We start from the raw sequence: 19,047 nt of genomic DNA on the forward strand, positions 1-19,047 counted from the left end.
CGAAATTGCAAGACAATAAAAAAAGAAACATACCCTAGTTGCACAAAATGTGTGGGCTTTCCGATGCCTATTAAAATGCTTTCAGGCCCGAAGTCTTTTAATGTTTGAGTGAGAAATTACCTCTTTCTCAAAAATTATGTTTCTTCAGAGGTAGTCGTTTCTCACAAAGTTTTACAGCTCTCCATTACCAAGTATGTTTTTATGGCAACAATTATTTTGAGTAATTACCTATACTGTCTAGTGCCTTTAACAGAACTCCGAGACGCGACGCTTTCCCACGTTGGAAATTGTTTATATCTAAGAAGACACCGAGCGTAATTTCTTTTCATTTTGATTTACCGTTAATGAATTTGAAAAATGTCCCCCTTAAAAATAGCCTTTAGACGCATTTCTGAATGAAATCAGAGTTTGGGTCCGTCCTTGTATAATACAAAAACAAATGTGAAATGCCGCCAGCCTGGAGCAAGGATTTATGCCTATACCTGCAGTAACATTCGTTTACTGTATCATTATACATAACTTGGCCGTCAGCATTACACACATACCAGGCAGACCCCTTATTAAAGGTATGATGTAGGTTTGGGAACGATTAGGAAACTGAAAGCTCACTTTTAAAATCATGGTGCAGCAGCGCTGAAAGGGTAACATAATGGGGCACAAAGGGGAGCACAATTTGTGTCTAGGGGAGCACTTCTGGCCAATTAAAACTGTAGAGTCCGTCTGCGTTTTTTTCTTAAAGACAACCCACTTTAAGCGTTCTTTTAATGCTATTTATTTTTGTTTGTAGTCTGCCTGTGGAGGACAGTATAAACAAGTACAATGTATTCATGTATACATAAATAGTATCCAAAACACCGTGGTCAAGACGTTAACCAATGTTTGTACGAGAGAGATTGGTTGTTTTTCCGAGTTCTCTTGGTGGGAAGATCATTCAAACAAACAAACAAATAAACACACGAGAAATATTCCCCAAGACACTGAACATTCTATCTTAAAGCTTATAAAATGTAACTTTTTATTGGAGTAATATTTCATCTCAAAAGTCCAGATTTTAGGTGGGGATCTGGATGAGGGGTCGCGGATATCGATTGCCCCCCCCCCTTACGAAACTTTGAAACGGTATCAAAACTTATGAGTACAAAATGTAACTGTCATGCTGTTTTAGTGTGTGTGTGTGACATTGTCCTGAACTCCAGCATAACACCTGCGATAGGCCAACTCCTTAAAATAGAAACTTGCCAAAGTATGCAGTTATACAAGAAAATGCGGACTTTCCTGCCCCTGTCATTCACGAATGGCCTCATTTGTGTTTTAGCCCCAGTCCCCCAGGCAGTTCCTTCTTCAAAAAATCAGTTCACCCGGAAACTCGTACTAATAAACTTGGAGTCTCTTTTGTTTCGAAGATGGATGACCAACGGATACCAGTCGAGAGGGCTATTACATGTTGACGCTAAAACCTCCACCATTTTGTGATAATGTTGTTGCAAAACCATAGCCGCCGTGGCTGCATTGTTCTGGATAGCGGATTCTCACATCAAAAATGGTCTATAATAAGTGATAACATCCTTGCTCTGCAACTGTACACTGTTAAAAAGAAGTAAAAACCTACTAGGCTGAGGAAAAAACTAATCGAGGATGCAGGGCTAACATGTTGACGATACAACCTCCATCATTTTATGATAATGTTGTTACAAAACCATAGTTTGTCCAGGCATGAAGCCTTTTATTCTGGGCTATGAAGCGCACACATTTGTGTAACGAAGGGTGTGTTTTCTTTCAGTATTCCCTTGCAACTTCGGTGACCATTTGAGTCCAAATATTTACAGATTTGTTATTTTAGATGCATGTGAGAATACGCCAAGTCAGAATATTGTTCTGTGACATTTACCAAAGGTGTCAAGTGCCTTTAATAAGTGATAACATCCTCGCCCTGGAACTGTTCAATGTTAAGAAGAAGTATAACCTATACTCGGCTGAGGAAAAAACTAATCTAAAGAAATTGAGTTTTCTTGATCTGTGGCTAATTGTTAATTCAGGCTGTTGGAAGAATATAAACAGCCCTCAGGAAGTGGCACATTTGTGAAAATATGCAGGACATAAGTTTTACAAGTTGCACGTATGCCTGCGAGTCTTTTGAAACACCGTTGCCTGTTATATTACTGTGTGTTGTCATCAAGAAGCGAGAAACCGGATTCACCCGCGTGTACTAGCCAGAAGGACCAGCTATAGCAAGTTGTCATTTCACTGGTCCACAAGCTGTTTCACTGGTCCATGTATTAAAAGGCAGTGGACAATATTGGTAATTACTAAAAATAGTTATTATCATAAAACCTTTCTTGATTACGAGTAATGGGGAGAGGTTGATAGTATCAACATTGTGAGAAACAGCTCCCTCTGAAGTAACGTAGTTTTCGAGAAAGAAGTAATTTTCCACGAATTTGATTTCGAGACCTCAGATTTAGAATATGCGGTCTCGAAATCAAGCATCTGAAAACACACAACTTCGTGTGACAAGGGTGTTTTTTCTTTCATTATTATCTCGCAACTTCGACGACCGTTTTAGCTCAAATTTTGCACAGGTTTGTTATTTTATGCATACACCATGTGAGAAGACTGGTTTTGACAAGTACCAATACTGTCCAGTGTATTTAAGGCATTGTCTTGTAACAATGTCATTTATTTGGGACTTTAGTTGAAATCATGAACATTCGTTTATGCTAGATTACTACTAGAAGCCGATCTTGAAACTCAAGTAATAAGAGTCGGTGTTTTCGTATTATGCAGTTCATGTGCCTGGCTGAACGTGTTTAGTGCATCGTGTCCATAAGCAAATTCACCATCGAGATCCTTATGGTAACCTTATTCTGGTAAGCATATTTTTGTTGTGCTTAACAACTTTTTATGCTTAACCAACTCAACAAAAATTGGGCCGAAATCATGTTAGACATCTCAAAGTTTCTTACAGATTGACAACACGCCAGTCGGGATATCATCTTAGGATGTGAGGTTCAAATTAACGTCTGTGGCTGAAGCGTCGCTCAATTTATTTTGGGGCAGCAACCAACAGTGTGTTTCCCCTTTCTTTAAAAGGAAACAATTTCAGGTGTTGATGGTGGCGGATATAAGGGGCGGTACAGGGGTGTACGTGTCTGAAAGTGGGTGCGTATAAAATCTGCAATGAATGTCCCGCTAAAACTGAGTGCATTAACATAACAGAAATCGCGTACAGTAAGGACCATGTAATATTATTTTTGTCCTCTCTTGTAAGATTGTCGTATTGTTTAGAATGATCATTAAATAAGGACCAAAAAGTGAACCCTGTTCTCTCTTGCCCAAGAGCTCTTAAACTTAAATACTTTAATAACAAAACAGAAACATTATGTATGAGAACCTTGTATTGTAATGTTGCCTCTTTTGTATAGTCAAATATGCTATTGTTTAGAAGACTCATTGTTAAGGGCCCAACAGTGTACCCTGTGTAACACCTGGCGAACCGCATAACCTATTGTTCCCTCGTAGGTTGACACTTGTAACTTTACGAGAGACAGTTAAAAGCTTAGCAGCCCAGCCCCACCCTACACTTGTATCAAGATCATAATCTATGCAACAGAACCTATTGTTCACTCTTGTGGGCGGATACTTGTGACATCACTCCAGACAGAACAAAGCTATGCTGTCAGCCTTTAGCCCCACCCAAAACTTATGTCAAGATTATAATCTGCATAACAGATGACCATGTGTCAAAAAAACAAATCATCTTTATAGTGGCAACAATTCAATTCAATTCAATTCAATAATACGTTTATTATATAATCTTGTCGAGAAAAAAAACAATTGTGAGAATTAAACAGTTCATAGAAATGTAACAAAATCTAAAGCCGATAAAAAATTATACAGAAACAATATAATCTTAAAGCAAAAAAAAAAAATTAATATTAGGATATAACTATGTACAAGAGAGGAGCGAGAGCATGAGGCTGTTAGGAGTAAGCCGAGGTTTGTAGACAACAGCCTTTATACAGACAGACAAACAAACAAACAAACAGCGAAGAAGAAGAAACAAGGACAAGACAAACACACAATGACAATACAAAATGCTGACGACAAAATACAAAGTGTGTTACACCATGGAGGTGAGACATGGACACACACAACGATGTTGTTATGAACGCATTACAAAACATGTATAACATTCCATTATAACTTATAATCCCCGTATGGGTTAAAGTGGTCTTTTAAGACTACCATTACTGTTCAGGGACAGTGTGAAAAGTTTCTTTTACCAATACACCAAGACTTCGTAACTTTACTTTATTTTTAGGAGGTTTCTGTTTTAGAGGATGTAACTGATTAGTGTAATTATCGCTGCCATTCAACTTGCATTGTGGGTTTTTGCATAGGGAAATTTTGAATCACATACCAGCTGTTATTATATGGGTTCAACGTTAACACACGGATACTCTTTGAGTTTAAGATCCGCTATGATTCAGTGCAACAGCCGCAACAATGTTATCTCAGGGAAAAAAAGGTGAATGAATAGACCCCCTTGCAATAGACCCTTATCACGCTGTCACCATCTTGGTCATGTTCCATGTTTCCATCACAGTAATGAAAGCTAACATTCATTGCGCAAACATGGCACCAGACTAATATTTCGTCCAGCCTCAGTTTGGTAATACAATGAGTTTGAATGGAGTAAAATTAAGATGGCCACACCGTGATAAAGTTCTATAGCCGCCGTCTTTGATGAAACGAACATGTGTTAAAAAGCTATCATTGGCAGGGAGTCGTTCGCAGTGCGTACACGCGTGCACTTTTCCATTGTTTCAAATCAAAGATGGTGGTCAATGACGTCATCAATGGCACAATCCATCCGTCCAAATGTTTCTTGCCGGCTTTGGTGAATTCTTAAAATTAAAAGTATAAATATATGGTTTTCTTACCAACTTAAATCTATGGTCAGACTACAAAACAGGGCCCAATTTCATAGAGCTGCTTAGCAGAGAATTATGTTTAATTCCTTTTTGCTAAGCCACAATAAGCAGGATACCAGTCACAGATTTTACATATGACATGGTACTTTGGCTGGTAACCTTATTCTCGTTAACATAACTTTGTTGTGCTCAGTTACTTCTTGAGTTTAAGCAGCTCCTAGAAACTGGGCCCATCGGTTTCCATTCGCTATGCAGTGTCGTTACCATGACTTGGGGGCTTTTGAACCCCCCCCCCCCCCGATCCCTTATTAGAACTCGACACTAAAATAATTATGGATAATTACCTGATAAGACACTGAGGAAGAAATAATACTTGTATTCAAGTGTTTGTTTACTTAACAATGCAATCATAATGTGGAAGGAAACGCTCGCAATCGGAATTTTCAGTGTTTCCTGTTTGTGGGTGAAGTTCAATACACGCCAAAACAGCAACATGTTCAGATACAGCTGGCAACCGCAAATGCACATGGTTGTTAATTAGAATAATTTAGCAAAACAATACAACATATTGTTTTGTTGGAAGAGAGTAAGCACTTACGGGTTAGCAATGGTGTCAATGCTACATGCGCTGTACCTTATCTTGATTCAAGAGAGTATGCGTACCGGTGCCAGCAGGTTCTTTTCCAATAATATCAATGTGGACACCTTATGCTAGATTCTTCATGAGATGAGGTGCCACTTAGAGCAAAAGTTTCCCATGTTTACCCTTTCTGATGTACCATAACTTGATTCAAAGAGAGTATAAGTATTCCTGTGGAAGAATTGTACTGTTTCTTGTCTTGTTTTTTTAAAAGAGGAGAGGTACGCCAGTGGTAGCAGTTTCACCATTAAAATATGCTAATGATGCAACATATTTTTATTCAAATAGAGCAAGTACTCCAATGGAAGCACTTTTGCAATTAATTAACCTAAACTGAATACCTTATCTTGGTGCAAAGATAGTTGGTATTCCAGTGGTCCAAATTTGTCCATTAAACCATTTATGTGCATTGTCGTGAATCAAAAGAGTATGTATTTCAGTTTCATCATTAGACCAATCTGTACATTATGATTATCTTGATTCAAAGAGGGTATGTAAGCAAGTGGTAGCAGTTTTTACCACTAAATACCAATGCTGAACCCTTGTTCAAAGAGAGCAATACCAATGCTGAACCCTTGTTCAAAGAGAGCAATACCAATGCTGAACCCTTGTTCAAAGAGAGCAATACCAATGCTGAACCCTTGTTCAAAGAGAGCAATACCAATGCTGAACCCTTGTTCAAAGAGAGCAATACCAATGCTGAACCCTTGTTCAAAGAGAGCAATACCAATGCTGAACCCTTGTTCAAAGAGAGCAGTCACATTCACAGAAACAAGAAGGCAATACACCTTGTTTTTTGCAAAACATAATGTATAGTACTTTAAAAGTTCATGTAAGTTTTGAAAACCTGAGGGGCTAAACATTAATTTGAGGAGACTGCAATGGGTCATTATGATGGAACGAAAATGACTTCTCATTTGACATGATAGCCCTCGATCATGTCAGCCAGGTAGCCTGTGAGACTGCGTCTATGCAATATTCTTTTATAGGTTTTTCCTTCCGAGTAGTTAATTGAAACTGACACAAATGTCGCTCATTAATTTGAGGAAATGTGTATGCCCTATGATTGCGGCAGAGCCTTAAATAATTCATCTGGGATAGACAGTTTGGGTGTACGTGAGCAGACACCAGGGGGATGTACACAGTCGGGCAGATGGTGTTACCTTGGGTTCGAGGTCGTGTGGTATGACACGTGATTGGACAGATGTGGGAACGAGGGTTAGCAATTTTGTGTTTTGTACATCAAAAGTGCCAATCTCGTTGTGCTTTTCAATGGGGAAAGTTGTTTTCCTAAATCGATTCACAAAAAGGGAATCTTTTAACAAAAATATGGGAACATTTTGAGGAGTGCATTTCTATACTACAAAAACAAAATTGGATCCGGGTAAACCCTTCATACTATTTGCCCCCCCCCCCCCCCCCCCCTATAACTAGAATAGAAGACCTGCAAAGCAAAAATTTAAATGGGGACGTGTATGTCGACTAAGGGGAAGTCTAAAAATGGCAAAAGGAAGAAATGTTGATTGCTTATTAGATTATCTTCGGCAGCCATTCAATCATACATAACAAGTAGACCTTAAAACAAACCAGGACTATCATGTACATGCATAAAGGTGTTTTGGAGCAGTGATCAAAGATTTTTAGAACGTCTACTTTTATAATATTCAACTATATCAATCAAAGTTAAAGTGTCCCTTCCGTTGTGGATAACATAAAATCCATCAGGGGTGCTACTTTTTTTCTTCTCTCTCCTGTTTGTATATGTTTATTTTACCGTTCTTATTTTCTGTACTTGTTTACCGGTGAAATTAATAAATTAAATGAAATTAAAGACACTGGACACTAGTGGTAATTGCCAAAGACTAGTCTTCACAGTTGGTGTATCTCAACACATGCATAAAATAACAAACCTGTGGAAATTTTAGGTCAATCGGTCGTCGAAGTTTCGAGATATTAATTAATGAAAAAACACCCTTGTCGCACCATGGTCACACGAAGTTGTGTGATTTCAGATGCTTGATTTCGAGACCTCAAATTCTAAATCTGAGGTCTCGAAATCAAATTCGTGGTAAAATTACTTCTTTCTCGAAAACTACGTCACTTCAGAGGGGCTGTTTCTCACAATGTTTTGTGACCGTTTGTTATAAAATGCATATGGTTAGAAAGATGATGTAAAAGCAAAATACAATGATCTACACAAACATGCCTCGAAATTGTGTGGTTTTCGTGTTACCTCGTCCAATAACACGGTCGACCATTTATGGGAGTCAAAATTTTGACTCCCATAAATGGCCGACCGTGATAGTTCGCGACGTAAAAAGAAAACCGTGCAACTTTGAGTGATACTTGTGTGGATCATTATATTCTACTTTTAAAACATCTTTCTAACCATATACATTTCATAACAAACGTTTCCAAACGCTTTTTATATACCAACTCGTCCGATCCAAGGCAACGTGTTCCTTTAAAATAGGAAAATTGTACGTTACAATCTCCATTGCCTCATCTTGTGTGACCGAAGAAGTGCTATATAAAATGAACTGAGACTTTCAAATGTTGTATTTCTGGCAAACACGCTGCTGTGCTTTACTCTCTTTGAATCGGGATAAGGAGCAAAATTGCCTCATGAACGCTAATGTCCATCTTGAATAATAAAACTAGATTTGGTGTTTTATTGTACTAACCATCCACGTTGTTACTGCAACTTGACATCAAACTGAGCTTGCTCGTGATATGCATTTTCCCAAAGGCCAAAACATAGACTCGCATGATCGCATGCACGGTTGGTAGTAATTACGCCCTTTTAAATTACACTTTTTTAAGTGCAATTAAAATTGGCAGTTTAGTGATGTCAACTAAGGTTTCTACATGTGTTTCTTGGCAATTCATTCCAGTTACATTACATTTGCTCTTTAAAAGAAACAACTGTTAGCCACCTGACGGTAAAACACGACACGCATGAAGAGGAAAAGGGGGTTGGGAATGTTGATTAGGGCCCGGTGTATCTCTATATTTACCCGACCTATAAGGGGAGGGGGGCGACAGGGGGATCGAGTTTTCTCAGCTTTACGTACTTGATAGAGGGCAAGGAGATTGGAACAGGTGTCTCACTCGTCTTGGTGTCAATCCTGGGGGAGAATGTTAGGGCAGCTGAAGTTAATGTGATTTTAGAATGTTGGTCGTTTGATAAATCGATGCGGTGAGGGATATACAGCTTCTGAGCTTTTCTTATACAGCTTCTAAGTTTGTATTCTGTAGCTCCTAAGTTCGTTCTGATATCATCTTGTAGTATAGGTGGGTTCCTGTGCAAGAAGTGGTGCAATGACTCTATGGAATAGCTGTGCTCATGTTAATTTGTGGGTGCTTTGTAATTTGGTTCTGTTTATAAATTGTCTTCTGTTTTCTGTTTTAAACCTTTAAATGTGTGTTGTTTTTGTACTTCGCTAATGTGCGTCATCAGATGCGAATACAGAATCATGAACCGAACTGAATGACAACTTCATACAGCTTCTGGACTTCCACAGCTTCTAATATGCTTTTATATAATACGGCTTCGTACACACCTTTAATAGGGACTGTTCGTTTTCGGCGACGGATGGTTCTGCGACGGTTGTTCAGCTAAACGTTGTCGATTTCAGCACAACGAAGATTCATCCCAAGTACTGTCGTAGAAATTGAGGGACGACCGTCCTCAAAGCTGACGCATGCGCAGATGACGCCAAATGTCATCTTTACCGTCGCAGAACCATCCGTCGTCGAAAACGAAATGTCCCTATTGTGAAATGTCACGACATCGAATGGTTTGGGAATCTTATATTAAAAAAAAGCATTCGAAGGGTATCAAACACACTGGCATTTTACATCATTTTAACTTGAGGGTTGGGAGACATGTGATGTTTTTTCCCGTTTTCATAAACGAAATTTAGTGGATCACAACACTGAATTTGACCTATAGAGCTCCTCTTTAAAGGAACACGTTGCCTTGGATCGGACGAGTTGGTCAAAAAGCGTTTGAAACCATTTGTTATGAAATGCATATGGTTAGAAAGATGATCCACACAAGTGTCACTCAAAATTGCATGGTTTTCCTGTTGCTTTATGAACTAAGACGGTCGGCCATTTATGGGAGTCAAAAATGTGACTCCCGGAAATGGCCGACCGTGTTAGTCGACGAAGGTCAAAGAAAACCATGCAATTTCGAGGCATATTTGTGTAGATCATTGTATTCTACTTTAACAACATCTTTCTACCCATATCCATTTTATAACAAACGGTTATCAGAACGCTTTTTAAAGACCAACTCGACCGATCAAAGGCAACGTGTTCCTTTAACATAGAGACCTATGGGCATTTAAAGACAATGCACATTTAACCTCGGCGGTGTACTTAATAAGAACATAATTTATATGATGAAAACCGTTTCCAATTATACCAAAAAGGGACCACGCAACTTTGCCCTCCATAGCCTCAGTTTGGGCATAACAATGCAAAAATGGCTGAGGTTGAACTTGATCAGCAGCGTTGAAAGTGGTTGAAGATTACCGTGATATGAAACTTGGTGTGGTTCCAAAATAGATTTGTCACTTCCAATATCAAATTTTGAAATTCCTTTGGCATTGGTAGATGTTAATTAATGTGATGAATCGTTTGGCTCATTTGTTGATTCAGACACCTCCCTGGATATCCATCATATGAGCTAAAACTCACAGTCATAACGTTTGTTCTTTAAAGGCACTGTACACCTTTCGTAATATTGTCAAAGATTTGTGTATCCCAACACACGCATATTACAAAAGATCAAATCTGTGAAAAGTTTGACTCTCAATTGGTCATCGAAGTTGCAAGAGAATAATGAAAGAAAAAACACCACAAATTTGGTCCACATTGATCGTTACCGAGTAAGTTTTTATGCTGAACATTATTTTAGGCAATTACCTGTAGTGCCTAGTGCCTTTAAAAACTGACCACACTGTACTATGTATGACTCACAGTCTGTGGTATTATGTTCCCTTTCTACTCGGTTTGCACACAAGGTGAGACGAACGTCACTTTCAGGGTTTTGAATCATTGTGGCCGATCGGTCTAGTTCACCCATAGAGCTAGGACCCAGTTCTATGGTTCACCGGACCCACGCTTTGGTGCTGCCAGCAGCAGAGTATTGGTTCTTATCCCGGTCATGACACTCAACCACATTTGCTTCGTAAGTAGTTGGGAAGGTATTGCATTCTGCTCTACGTGACCGGGCATCCTGGTGGATGCTAACCATTCCTATCGTCAAAGGGGTAAGCAGGTTTCCCTGGTGGCAGTTGATTTGAGTCGGTATCCCAAATCAGTTAGGTGTAGCCCTCACGTAAAGGTGGCCGTCCGGTCTAGTGATGTTAGGCGAATTGTCACAACGTCATGTTATCTGTAATTTGTTGATGCCTTTTGTCATTGTGGACCTTGTTTGACCACGGTGGTTTGACTTTCTGTTCAGCAATTCTTCTGTTCACACTCCTGGCTATTATTTTTTTCTCGCCAGGACATTATGACCAGGCCATCCCTATTCTGTGTTTCCTTTAAAACCCTTTGTGTGTAATATTTTAACTGCGAGGTTTTTCTCTCTGAAGTTTGACATTTGGTTCACTGTGTAATGGATGTGTCCGCCACATGCACGGGCGTCATATGTCACCAGATGTCATTTGTACTTTGTTAAGTAGGCCGTCGAGTTCAGGAATGGCAACATTAATCATTTAGCTGAGAGAAACATGAGTAAGCAAGGGTTTATTTAGTAAATGGTTAAAGGTATTGGTTATGATAAAAAAACAGAGTTGTTAAAAAGTTTGTGTAAGCTTACTGATTATGAAGTTTATAACAGACTGAACCATTTTTATCTTTGAAATGTTTCCCCATGGGGTAATCTTGCTTAACCCTACTCCAAGCAGGGATAACTCTTTCTCTAAATGGAAAGGATTTAAAAATTAATCTCAAGGATTGTGATTAGGGACCAGCTTCCATTTTTAGATTTAAAAATAAATCCTTAGCATTTAAAATTCAAATCCAATTTCAATCCAATGGATTAACTTTTAAATATCTACCATTGAGAGTGTTAACAAACAAACTACTGGCTATTTCGTGGGAGTGTGCCAGTGCTAGCAATTCAGGTATGATTTTATCTGCCAAATTTCCCGGGAATTTCCCGGGGAGCTTCTACAGTGTGGAAGAGGCTTTACTGATCTACCCCATCAATCTGATCCGATATACGACCTACTAATTGGAGAGAGAGCAAGTTACACCCCAAATAAAAGTGGTCGTAAATCAAGCTCCATAAATTGCCAGATCCACTTTGTTAAGTCCAAACTGAGGTCAAGCCAATAATGTACCCTACGTGTTGCCGTTAATAAGACAATAAACAGACAGGGGTCCATCATATTAAGGAGGTGTGTAGGAAATGTGTCACGGCTGTCAACTTTTTTAACTAATCATTAAGACCTCGACGATGTGTCGCCTGTTCATTAAAGCTGATACTAAGATCACTGCTTCTGGTTTACGCTTACCTTTATTTTGATTCAAGAAAAAAGGACTTTTAATAATTAAATGGCGATTTGGGGATTCAATGCGGTAACTGGTGTCCGTTAGTGCCTTAAGTATAGTCAAGATAAGCTATGCCAGTAGTAAAGATTTCATTGCTTTTCCTTCTAGTTTGAAAATGATTTTGGGAATACGAGATAATAACATTGGTGTTAGCAACCAAACAAAAACAACTTATGTTACCCTGACCCTTGCTCTATGCCCTGACTCTATTTGAATCATCGGTGCTCTCTGGAATCAAGATAAAGTACACCATTGATCATTTTACCTAACTGTATGTACTCTACTCTGTATGTTGCTGCTGAGAAAAGTGACAACTCAACTTGAATATTATTGTGTGTTGTTACCGCCTCATACTATAGGCCTACGTGACGTAAAATATTGTTCTTGTAACGGTTGATGCCACTGTTACATCCACTTTATTTAACATCTCGATCCACGTACTTGTTCTTGTTTTCATTTTGCATGTTATGCGACATCTTCCTCTTCCAAACCAAAAAGGGGTGGACACGCCCCATCCACACAGTTGACACAGTCATAAAACTCATAGTGTACGAACAAGGAAACCACTAACTGGTGTGACACATGTAATCTGGCTAAATTGCATTTGATGGATTGTGGGACACCACTGGGATACATAGGCGATTGTCAACAGCATTCGTCAATGCCATGGGTAATATATACACCTTTCAGTTGCTCTGACACCCAGTTGTTTCGGCTCGTGTTTTGTTCTTCAGGGTCAAAAAGTGCGCCCCCCCCCGCACATTGCAATGACGATTTTAAAAGGGTCGTCTTTGCATACTGCCATAGGTCTAGCTTCCGACTTGTTTTCAGTGCACCACAAGATCTTGCAACTGTTGTTGAATAAGGCCGGATCCGAATTGGCGGCTACGGCTATACGGCTGGATCGCCGCGTCATCATGCATTGAAGTATAGGACGCCCTTAGCAACACCCCTGGCAACGGTCGTAGCCGAAGCCGTAGCCACCAACTCGGACACGGCCTGACTCCCCTAATACATATTATTTGTAGTTAGTAGTGACTGTCCCATAGTGAAATCATCAACATTTCCAGATTTCAATGTTCTCCTGAAGACGATCAGAGCATATACCGATTGAAACGTCAAGTTGTCGTGTTTTTCCACCCTCCCCTTCCTGTCACTTCCACATGACGATTTTTAGAGGGTTTTGTTCTGCAACGAATAGGTCTATAGCGTCTTTACTTGTTTCCAGTACGTCATATACTTGCTACTGTTTGGAATAACTTTCACACAATACAAGGTCATTGACTGTTCTGCAGTGAAATGATTGTTTGTAAATTTGACATTCTCTGGAAGACAATCAGAGCATACTGATCGAAACGTCAAACCACCAGTTCTCGTCTACATCTATGAAGAAAGTTGGTATTATACATGGCAGTTGGTCTCTGCAAACATCACCTTATTATTTCCAACTTAAGAACATTTTAATACATACTCAAGATTTAAATTACCATTGCAGTATCCACAGAATCCGGATGATACCTCACACAACGAACTTCCACAATGGGAGACTTTCTGGGACGATAGAGGGCAGCAGACTTACCGGGTAAATCTATTGTTCTCAGAATTATGCGCATGTTCAGAACTACGTAAACAATGGAAATTTACCCGGTATGTCTGCTGCCACCTAGCGTTGGAAAGTCTCCTATTGATGAGCAGACCACTACCTTTTTGTCTTTAGTTTCTGTCTTTAAAATATAATAATATTCAACACAACGAGTAATTGTTTTGCATTGTCTTTCTCTTTACAGTTCTCGAGTTGGTACATTGAATGTTACACGGCAAAGATGCTGCACAGGATGGCGACAGAAAGGTCCGGAATGCAGCAAACGTGAGTTCAAAAATTCAACTTTAAAGACACTGGACACTATTGGTAATTGTTAAAGACCAGTCTTTTCACTTAATGTATCTCAAAATATGCATAAAATACCAAACCTGTGAAAATTTGAGCTCAATCGGTCATCAAAGTTGGGAGATAAAAAGTGAAAGAAAAAATACCCTTGTCACATACACGGAGTTGTGTGCTTTCAGATGCTTGATTTCGAGACCTCAAATTCTAAATCTGAGGTCTCGAAATCAAATTCGATGAAAATTACTACTTTTTCGAAAATTACGTCACTTTAGAGGGAGCCGTTTCTCACAATGTTTTATACTATCAACCTCTCCCCATTACTCGTCACCAAGAAAGGTTTTATGTTAATAAATATTTTGAGTAATTACCAATAGTGTCCACTGCCTTTAACAATCAATACCAAGTTTCATAATTGTATGGGTGTATTAAAGTCACTGGACGGACACCTTTGGTAACTGACAATGACCAGTATTCTCACTTGGTGTATCTCCACATATGCATAACATGAAATCTGTGAAAACTTGGACTTAATTATTCATCGAAGTTGCGAGAGAATATTGAAAGAAACAGACCTCGTTGCACAAATTTAAGAAAAGAAAAGGCTCCGGGACTGAAGTATTCAATTATTCGAGTCAGAAATTACCTCTTTCTCAAAAACTACGTTACTTCAGAGGGAACCGTTTCTCACAATGTGTTACCACTATCAACTTCTCCTCGTTGCTCGTTACCAAGTAAGGTTGTTATGCTCAAATATTTCGAGTAGTTACCAATGGTGCCCAGTGTCTTTAAAGAAATTGTTACCAATTGAATGAATAACCCAAAAGCAAGGGTTGAACATTTAGGCGTGTAGTGGCTTCGCGGTCTGTGATCGTACACTACGAGCACGGGGTTTTTAGCGTTCACTTTTTTAGACAGAGGACAGACACTAAACAAAAAGTGTGAAACAAAAGGTCTTCATTGGGGAATTCTGTAGACAGGTGACATAAACAAGGAATTTTGCCTACAAAGTCTTTAAAGGTAGTGGACACTATTGGTAATTACTCAAAACAATTATTAGCGTGAAACCTTTCTTGGTGACGAGTAATGGGGAGACGTTGATGGTATTAACATTGTGAGAAACGGCTCCCTCTGAAGTGCCATAGTTTTCGAGAAAGAGGTAATTTTCCACAAATTTGATTTCGAGACCTCAGATTTAGAACTTGAGGTCTCGAAATCAACCATCTAAACGCACACAACTTCGTGTGTTAATGGTGTTTTGTTTTTCTTCCATTATTATCTCGCAAGTTCGATGACCAACTGAGCTCAAATTTTCACAGGTTTGTTATTTTATGCATATGTTGAGATACACCAACTGTGAAGGCTAGTCTTTGACAATTATTACCAATAGTGTCCACTGCCTTTAACGAGGATGTTCAGTACAAGGGCAAAGGACAGAACAAAAGATGTCTCCACAGGGATGTAACAAATAAAATATGTTTTGTCAGAGTGCGGGTCATGGTCCCAGTTGTGACACTCAGTCTTCAAGCAATTAGACAGCCTTTTCTTCTTTACAAAGTGCTTCATAAAATTGCTGTGTCACTCGGTTGGGACATAAAGCCGTAGGACCTGTGAAATGTGTAACGCACGAAGAGTAATCGAGAACACTAACTTGAAGATGCTATGGTCCAATATGGGGGGGGGGGGCGGTTTGACCCGGAAGTTTCGATTTAAGTTGCAATTTCATAGATTCGAAAAAGTGTTTTAACCAAATTCTACAACCAAATTATTAAAATAAAGCTTGAATTTAAGATACACAAATTAAGCTATGATAAGTATTACAAACTCGAAATTTCGGGATCCCGATATTATCTCAAAATCATGAGCCATGTACAAACAATGTTGCATGTTGCATGTAGTTTGTTTACTGTACATGCGAAAGGTTGTCTATGTTTTCCGTTTCGAAACAACATCAGTTCGGTGTTTTTTCAGGAAAAAAAGCATTATATCACACAAAATTCTGTTTGTGAAAAATTTGGCAATCCACGTTAAATGTGTGCATTGTAAATTTCTTAAATATGCAGACGAGAGAGTTGTCGGATGTTTTTCGTTTCTTAACAGCATCTGGCAAATTGTACACCAAATTCTACAGCAAAATTATTTTCATGAAAACTAGACCTATACGTGAAAAAAGAAGGGGCTTGCCGCAGTGTTTATGGCATGTTGTCTGGCAGCGATGTGCCAAGTATTTTAAAGGCAGTGGACACTATTGGTAATTACTCAAATAATTATTAGCATAGAACCTTTCTTGGTGACGAGTAATGGGGAGAGGCTGATGGTATAAAACATCGTGAGAAACGGCTCCCTCTGAAGTGCCATAGTTTTCAAAAAAGAAGTTATTTTCCACGAATTTGATTTCGAGACCTCAGATTTAGAACTTGAGGTCTCGAAATCAACCATCTTAACGCACACAACTTCGTTTGACAAGTGTTATTTTTCTTTCATTTTTTCATAAATTTTCACAGGTTTGTTATTTTATGCATATGTTGAGATGCACTAACTGTGAAGGCTAGTCTTTGACAATTACCAATAGTGTCCACTGCCTTTAAGGTGTTGTACATCCTAGTTTTTGTCCCTCGTGAAAGTGTTCTGGAAGGAAAATAACCAAAGACTATTACGGTCTATAGGAAAGTGACGAGGAAACCAGAACCGATCACGGCACAGTGCCAATGTTTGACAAGGGTCTGCAATATTAATAGTTCAGGTTCACGGCCTCCATAAACTTGGATACGGCCAGGGGAATGTTGACACCGACTGTACTTTTTGTATCCCTGTGGAAAATCGTCCACGCTCTACTTAAAGTGTATCTAGAGCGTAGAGCTTATTATTATCTTGGTGTCATCCTTTCCCTTTGGTTTAATTATCAAATCTTCCCTTATTCCGTTATCAGTATACATTCACCATCATGTTGCAGGCCTGGAGTTACACACACGCCACGGATGACATTGCATTGGTCCCTCTTCAAAATTTTCCCATTGACTTTAAGATTTTCCAATGGAAGTGCCCTTTGCAAAATGAAAATGGCCTTGCCCTTTTAAAAATAAAATTCCAAGCCTGATGTTTTCGTGTCGTGGTCGAGTGGTCTTGTTCACTTGACCCAAGCTCTGGTGTTGTCAGCAGCAGAGTGTGGGTTCGAATCCCGGTTATGACACTTGAGTCGAGCAATTTAACCACAATTGCCACTCCATGCTTCTATTTTTATAGTGAATAGCTGATTTCGGTTGTTCATCACTGGCAGATGCGCTGATCTAGCCGTAGCTAGCTGTAGCCGAAGTCGCCGTTTTTGTACACGGGCCATATTATTTGTGTTTACATGATGAACAATTGGGCATGGTTTTGCACTATTGTCTCCTGACTCACGCAACGGATTAAGTCCAAATTTTCTCAGGTTTGTTATTACAAGTATGTGATTGATCACACAAAACGTAAACACTGTCTAGGTCAGATAAACCAATTCGTTATAGGGCCCAGTACTTTGACGTACATACAAAGACGAACCCACTCACTGCAATATTGTACTTTAATTGGACAAGCTTTTCCTTACCTTAAATATTAAGACTACCGATTTGTTCATCCAAATGACTCATACAAAAGCAAAGCCAAATTAATTATACAGACATTGTCTATCTGTCATCTAGACATAAACCAAAACAATGCCTCTTTAATTTAAAGATTGAATGATAAGCCGCTAAATCTACGGTGCATGAATGCTTGGGCAGCTATAGCAAAATAGTCTGTTAAAACACTCATTTACAATGTGCGTGACTAGATGTATGACATTGTGGCACATTTTGTTTAAAGGCACTGGAAACTATTGGTAATTACTCAAAATAATTGTTACTATAAAAACTTACTTGTTAGCGATCAATGGAGAGCTGCTGATATAAAACATTGTGAGAAACGGCTCCCTCTGAAGTAACGTGGTGTGGGGGGTTTTCAAGATGGAATTTCTCACTCAATATATTAAAATGCTTCAGGCCTGAAGTCTCTAAATATTGTTATGCATCTGAAAGCACACAAATTCATGCAACAAGAGTGTTTTGTTCTTTCATTATTCACTAGTAACTTCGATGACCAATTTTCACAGATTTATTATTGTATGCTTATGTCGGAACACACCAAGTGAGAATACTGGTCTTTGATAATTACCAAAGGTGTCCAGTGCCTTTAAGAGACACTCCCGCCAGCCTTTTCCTGAGGACTTTCATAGAGACAGACAATAGTTTCGATGACACCACAACAATCAGACAGGACCCCCCCCCCCCCCCTGCACGTACAAACGGAAGAACTTGAGGAAGTAATTAGACCACATGTAAAAAAAAAAAACCCAAACCAGTTGATGGGATTGGAAATGTATGAATGACATTTCTAAACTCGGCGAGGTAGCCATAATCAAGAGTTCAAGATCGTTTGGAAGGTCACAATTTCTAACAATAGTTTAGTATTGGTTTATATCGCTGTTGTAATTCGGTCTGCGGAAGCACCCCTAGCCAAATTCGGCGTAATAATTTGTCACAGGCAGTCCAAGTCAGTGACAGTAGGACACGTTCCTACTATATGCACGTGTATGGTGGAGCAAACAACGCAAATTGCTCTCAATGGTTTTCCCTTTTTCCACATTTCTAAATTGTCCCATTTACAATTTTGTTTTCAACTCTAATCTTCAGCTGTCATTGGCTGGCCGTTTCATTAAATGTACCACTGAGTTAAATTAAACTGGCATTTACTCCCCTACAATTACTGATGTGTATATAGACCACATCTGTTTACAAAACGAGCGACCCTCTTACATTCCACTCTAGCGCCTTTCTTGCAGGCAAGATAATGCGCAGGCTTTTAAAAATATATATATTTATTTTGTGTGTCAAATTTCCACATAAATTCAAGAGTTATCAAGGAAGAGATGAACAAGTTTTGAAATGTGACCCCTTTCAAAAGTTTATAACAAATCAGACAGTGCAATCGCCTTGAAATCA

The 19,047-nt window shown here is 39.0% G+C and overlaps 1 protein-coding gene across 3 annotated transcripts in view; it reads left to right on the forward strand.

Moving 5' to 3' along the window:
- The window catches only part of LOC117287976 (multiple epidermal growth factor-like domains protein 6), a 53,171-nt gene that overhangs the window by 11,358 nt on the left and 22,766 nt on the right, over positions 1-19,047 (forward strand). For all 3 annotated transcript variants that reach the window (XM_033768640.1, XM_033768641.1, XM_033768639.1), the window contains exon 2: positions 13,935-14,014. In XM_033768640.1, coding sequence (XP_033624531.1) covers positions 13,935-14,014 — 80 coding nt within the window. The remainder of the gene's footprint in view (positions 1-13,934; positions 14,015-19,047) is intronic.

This window comes from Asterias rubens, chromosome 3 (genome assembly GCF_902459465.1).
Source record: "Asterias rubens chromosome 3, eAstRub1.3, whole genome shotgun sequence".
In the NCBI taxonomy this organism is placed as follows: domain Eukaryota; kingdom Metazoa; phylum Echinodermata; class Asteroidea; order Forcipulatida; family Asteriidae; genus Asterias; species Asterias rubens.